The sequence below is a fragment of the Phoca vitulina genome, unplaced genomic scaffold (genome assembly GCF_004348235.1).
Source record: "Phoca vitulina isolate PV1807 unplaced genomic scaffold, GSC_HSeal_1.0 scaffold52, whole genome shotgun sequence".
Taxonomy (NCBI): domain Eukaryota; kingdom Metazoa; phylum Chordata; class Mammalia; order Carnivora; family Phocidae; genus Phoca; species Phoca vitulina.
The window spans coordinates 3,401,975-3,407,099 of NW_022589755.1; the positions used below are offsets into that span (position 1 = coordinate 3,401,975).

Consider the following 5,125-nt stretch of genomic DNA (forward strand, 5'->3'; position numbering starts at 1 on the left):
GGGAGGAGGTGGAGGCTGGAGCCTGGGTTCTCGGAGAGGGAGGGCTGAGCTCCTGGATCCTCGAAGGAGGAGGAGGCTGGGAGCTCTGGAATCCTGGGCTCTCCAAGGGAAGGGCCCAGGACAAGGGTTGTTTCTGGGTTCTCAGAAAGCGATGTCTGAATCTTTGGGTCCTCAGTGAGGGTGGGGGGAGTAGCTTTGATTTCTGCAATCGCAGAGAGGGGTTGAGAGGTTGGGATTCCTGGGTTCTCACAGGATAAGAGGACTGGTGGCCTGGGTTCTCAGAAAAGCGGGGCTGGGGATGGATTCCTTTATTCTGGAAGGAGGAAGGTTCTGGAGGTCCGGATTCCCCTGTTCTCAGAGGAGAGGAGCAGAGGGTAGGACTCCATGATCCTCAACAACTGGGGACTAGGGGGAGAGGATTCCTGAATCCTCCAAGGGGAAAGAGCTGAAGGACGGACTCTTGGGTTCTTACTACAAACCTCTGCCCCTCCCCCAGACCATGTCGCCTGAAGAGTGGACTTATCTAGTGGTTCTTCTTATCTCCATCCCCATCGGCTTCCTCTTTAAGAAAGCTGGTGAGTCAGGTTCCCTCCCTAGTGGAAAATTGGGGGGGGGCGTGGGGGAGACCGGGCAAGGGGACTCCCTGGAAGGTTCCAGGCTTACGCTGTCCCTTCTCCCTGCAGGACCTGGGCTGAAGAGATGGGGGGCAGCAGCTGTGGGCCTGGGGCTCACCTTGTTCACCTGTGGCCCCCACACTTTGCATTCTCTGATCACCATCCTTGGGACCTGGGCCCTCATCCAGGCCCAGCCCTGGTGAGGATTTGGTGGCGGGGCGTGGGGAGGGGGGAAACAGAGGGGAAGGAGGAAGCAACCTGTTTCCTCCTTGGGTCTGTCTCCCTTTCTGCCTTTGTCTCTGAGTGTCTCTTGTTAATCTCTGAATTCTCTGTGTCGTTTGGCCTATTTTTCTTTTTTTTTTTCCTCTTCTGCGTTTTCTTCTGGGTCTCGTCCCTGTGTGTTTGACCTGTTCCTTGATGTCCAAATCATGTATTCAGGAGAAAGGAGGACTTGCACTGGCCCTGCCACCGTTCGTGTTTCTGTTACGTCTCTCTCCCTCCCTTTTGCTTGCCTCCCACAGAAAAAATGGAGGACCGGAGGGTTTTCACCCAAAAGCTTCTCTTGAGCCCTCCTCCTCCTCTGTCGTGGTGCATCTCTGTGTGGCTGCATCCCTTCTTCCACGGTCACTCTCCCATTTTCTGTGGGCGGTGTGGGAGGATCTGTAGCTAGAATCTGGGGGAGGCGGAGGCCAGGGCCCTATACCCGGCACAGCTGGCCTTCTGCCTTTGCCCCAGCTCCTGCCATGCCCTCGCCCTCGCCTGGACTTTCTCCTACCTCCTGTTCTTCCGTGCACTCAGCCTGCTGGGCCTGCCCACTCCCACGCCCTTCACCAATGCCGTCCAGCTGCTGCTCACACTGAAGGTCAGACTCCCCTCCAGCCCTCCCTTTGTGCTGCCTGAACTCCCCATCCTCACCTCCTCCTCCCGCCCACTCCCATGGGGAGTAGGGGAGGCGGGCTTTTATCTCCCACGCACTCCAGGGGTGGGACTTCACCTCTCAGCTATTCTCTGGGGTAAAGAAGTACATACAGCCCCCCAGCCCCGTAGTGTAACCGTCGACGTCCTTTGGTGTGTGCAGCGTGCCAGAGCGTGAGCTAAGTGCTTCACCAGCGTGTTCTCGAGGAGCGCGTGTTGGTCGCAAGCCATTTATCAAAGTAGGAAAAACAGCTTTGGAGAGAAGGCACTTATCTAAGGGCACAAAACCAGGAACGCCTGTGTCTGGCTCTGTATCACCTGGGAAGATGGGTGAAAGCAGATCCCCAGGCCCCACCCCAGACCGAAAAGTCAGGAGCTCCTGGATGCTGAGCTCCAGGACAGTCACGCGAGGTAGTGAACCAGGTCTCGTCGGCGTCCTGGCTTCTCCGCGGGAAGGTGGGGACAGGCCGGAGTGGGTTAGCCAAGAGCTGGAGGAAGAGCCGTTCAGGATGTGGGAGCAGGCCTGTGCTAGCCCCAGCGAGTGTTCATCAGGAGAAGGAAGGGGGACGGGGCCACGGTGAGGGCTCTGCGCTTCCCATGGGGCCCAGGACCCACCGGAAGTGGTGGTTTGGTTTGTTGCCAGAAGAAAGAAAAGTGACCAGGTTTACATGTCTGGAAATACGCTCTGGATGCTGATGGAATTGCCATGGGAAGGGCAAGAAGGGTGAGGATGGCCTCCTTGATCAGAGGTCTGCTGACAAGCAGTGGCGGCTTGATAGTCAGAACTCCAGCAGGAGATCCTGCATTGGGGGTGATTTGAGGAGCCAGAGGGGACAGTGCGGGAATCCTGGACCAGCAGCCGGGGAGCCCCCACCTTGAGAAGATCATTCGAGGGGCACAGCCAGCCCCAGGTGATCTTCCAAGGGAAGGAAAGCCCAGCCCTCACGCCTGCCTGCCCCCTCTCCGCCCAGGGCTCTTGATCGGCAGGACCCGATCGATCGATCGGCAGGACCCTGGGGGAAGCTGGAAGCCGGGCTGAGGCCTGCTGCTGCAGGCTCGGCCCAGGGTCTGCGGAGAAGGGTAGAGAGAGGGTGTGGGGGGGCGGGCAGGCCACATACATTCAGCCCCGGGAGGGGGGAGGCAACACAAAAGCGACAGACTCCGAGACTTACGTACGGGATTAGATTTGGGGAATTAGGAAGGTTTCTGTCCTGAGCGATTAATTGGCTGCTGGTGGCATTTGCTGAGGAGACAGGCTGGAAGAGGCCCCGCTGTGGGGAGTGTGGGTGATACCGTGTTCCCCTCTGGAACCCCGTAGGCACCTGACTACCAACGACAGAAGGCTTCTTGAGGGGCTTGGGGGTTGGAGGGAGGAGCCCGGTCCGGGGTACGGTTTGGAGACCATGAGAGCGTGAGCGTGTCAAGCCGCGGGCTGCAGAGCCCAGAAGGGGGAGCACCGAGGTGGAAGGGCCCAGGAGGGAGGGTTGGCGGGCAAGAAGCCGCTACCCTGCCTCTGCTGTCTGATCTGCGCCCTGCCCTCGCCCCTTCCTCCCAGCTGGTGAGTCTGGCCAGTGAAGTTCAGGACCTGCACTTGGCCCAGAGGAAGGAAATGGCCTCCGGCTTCATCAAGGGGCCCAGCCTGGGGCTCCTGCCCGACGTTCCCTCCCTGATGGAGACGCTCAGCTACAGTTACTGCTACGTGGGAATCATGACAGGTGAGTGTGCGTGCACCCCCAGGCCTGCCTCCTGCGCCTCGTCACCCTGTCTCCACCGCGCACCCCGGGGTCTGTGCCCGCTCGGAGTCCTGCCTCCACGCCGGCATCTGCTGCTCGAAGGCGAGCATCGCAGCCTGGCTCTAGCTCGGGCTCTCCCCCGGCTCCCCCAGAGGACAGACAGACTGTTCTCGGCCTCAGGGATTCCTGTGGCTTCTCGGGAGCACACGCGATGAAGCAGAAAGGTCTGCACAACCCTGATGTTTCTGCCACCAGGGAACAAATGTTCACGTTCTGTTCCCACTTCCGCCTCAGGGAGTATTTTTCACTCACGTTGACCTCCCAGAAGGCTCTCCTTTTGACGGCAGCTTTACCGAACTGTAATCGATACTCACCCACTGAAAACTACATCCCATTCGCTAGTTTTCAGTGTAGTTGCGGAGTCGTGCAACCACCACCACCATGTCATTGTAGGGCAATTGCGTCCCCCCACGAGGAAACCTGGGCCCTCCCGCCATCATCCCTCCAACCTCCATCTGCCCCAGTCCCGGGACACCACCAGTCGGCTTCCTGGCTCTCTAGATTGGCCCTTTCTGATCATTTACGGATGGGATCCTACTCTCTCTGGTCTTGTGTGACCTGGGAGGCTGTCACTTCTGTTCATCCCACTGCCCCCTCCCCCGGCCAGGTCATCACCGTATCTCAGGTGCTACAGCTGTGTCCCGTTCTCCATCAGTGACCCCCTGCAGTGCCTGCCCTGCTTGGGGCGGGGGGGCAAGGGAAACCATATTCCAGCACTTCCAGCCTATGGTGGTTTCCTGGCTCTTCGAACAGAACCCCCAGTCCTCAGTGCCTGCAAGGCCGGGAACCCGGCCCCTGCGACCCTCTGACTTCTCACACCACCCTCTTCCTCCCCAGAAGCACTGCGCTGCCTCCTCCCTCATGCAGAGCCCACCCCCGGCCCTCGAGGCCTGGCTCATCTGTCCCCATCTTTCTTAGGGACTTGTCTCCGTAGCCCGCCCTTCTCCAGGTCTTTGTTCCTCTTGATCTGGCTGGCTGGCCTCTTTCTTTCTCTGAGTCCTGTGAACTCCCCTCTCTGGTTTCTTTAAGATTTTATTTTATAGGTTTAATTTTTTTCTTCTAAACTTCTGTTTGAATTCTAGTTAGTTAACATACAGTGCAATATTGGTTTCTGGAGCAGAATTCAGTGATTCATCACTTACATACAATACCCGGTGTTCATCCCAGCAAGCCCTCCTTAATGCCCATCCCCCATCCAGCCCATCCCCCCACCCACCTTCGTCCATCACCCCTCAGTTTGTCCTCTATCATTAAGAGTCTCTTACGGTTTTCTTCTCTCCCTTTTTTCCCCCTTCTCCTATGTTCATCTGTTTTGTTTCCAAAATTCCACATGAGTGACATCACATGGTGTTTGTCTTTCTCTGACTTATTTGCTCAGCATAATACCCTCTAGCTCCATCTACGTTGTTGCAAATAGCAAGATTTCATTCTTTTTGATGGCTGAGTAATACTCCATTGTGTATATACACCACACTTAAAATTGTATTTTTAAGTAACTTCCACACCCAGTGCGCAACGTGAGGCTTAAACTCAGGACCCCTAAGATCAAGAGCCTACCAACTCACTGGCTTCTTGTCCCTTTCTGTCTGAGCCTCTCTCCCCTGTTCCGGGTTTCATACCCCCACCCCCTCCCAGCTCTGCAGTCTCAGGCCCCTGGCCTCCAGACCCCAAGCTGTGGCCACCCTCCTAGCCCGTTGGAGTCTGACCAGCTGCCCCCTCCCCAAGTCTCCGCTCCTCCCCCTGCCTTCCCCAGTCTCAGGCCCCTCCCCAAGTCTCTGCTCCCCCCCAGCTCCCCAGTCTCAG

The 5,125-nt window shown here is 57.6% G+C and overlaps 1 protein-coding gene across 4 annotated transcripts in view; it reads left to right on the plus strand.

The window, feature by feature from the left end:
• Window positions 1-5,125, plus strand: part of MBOAT7 (membrane bound O-acyltransferase domain containing 7) — an 11,946-nt gene that overhangs the window by 473 nt on the left and 6,348 nt on the right. For 2 of the 4 annotated variants that reach the window (XM_032388790.1, XM_032388792.1), the window contains exons 2-5: window positions 497-575; window positions 684-813; window positions 1,350-1,476; window positions 3,085-3,244. In XM_032388790.1, coding sequence (XP_032244681.1) covers window positions 500-575; window positions 684-813; window positions 1,350-1,476; window positions 3,085-3,244 — 493 coding nt within the window. In that variant the 5' untranslated portion in view covers window positions 497-499. Of the gene's footprint in view, window positions 1-17; window positions 375-496; window positions 576-683; window positions 814-1,349; window positions 1,477-3,084; window positions 3,245-5,125 lie in introns of those variants that run through there. The other 2 variants (XM_032388791.1, XM_032388793.1) reach the window with 2 other exon arrangements.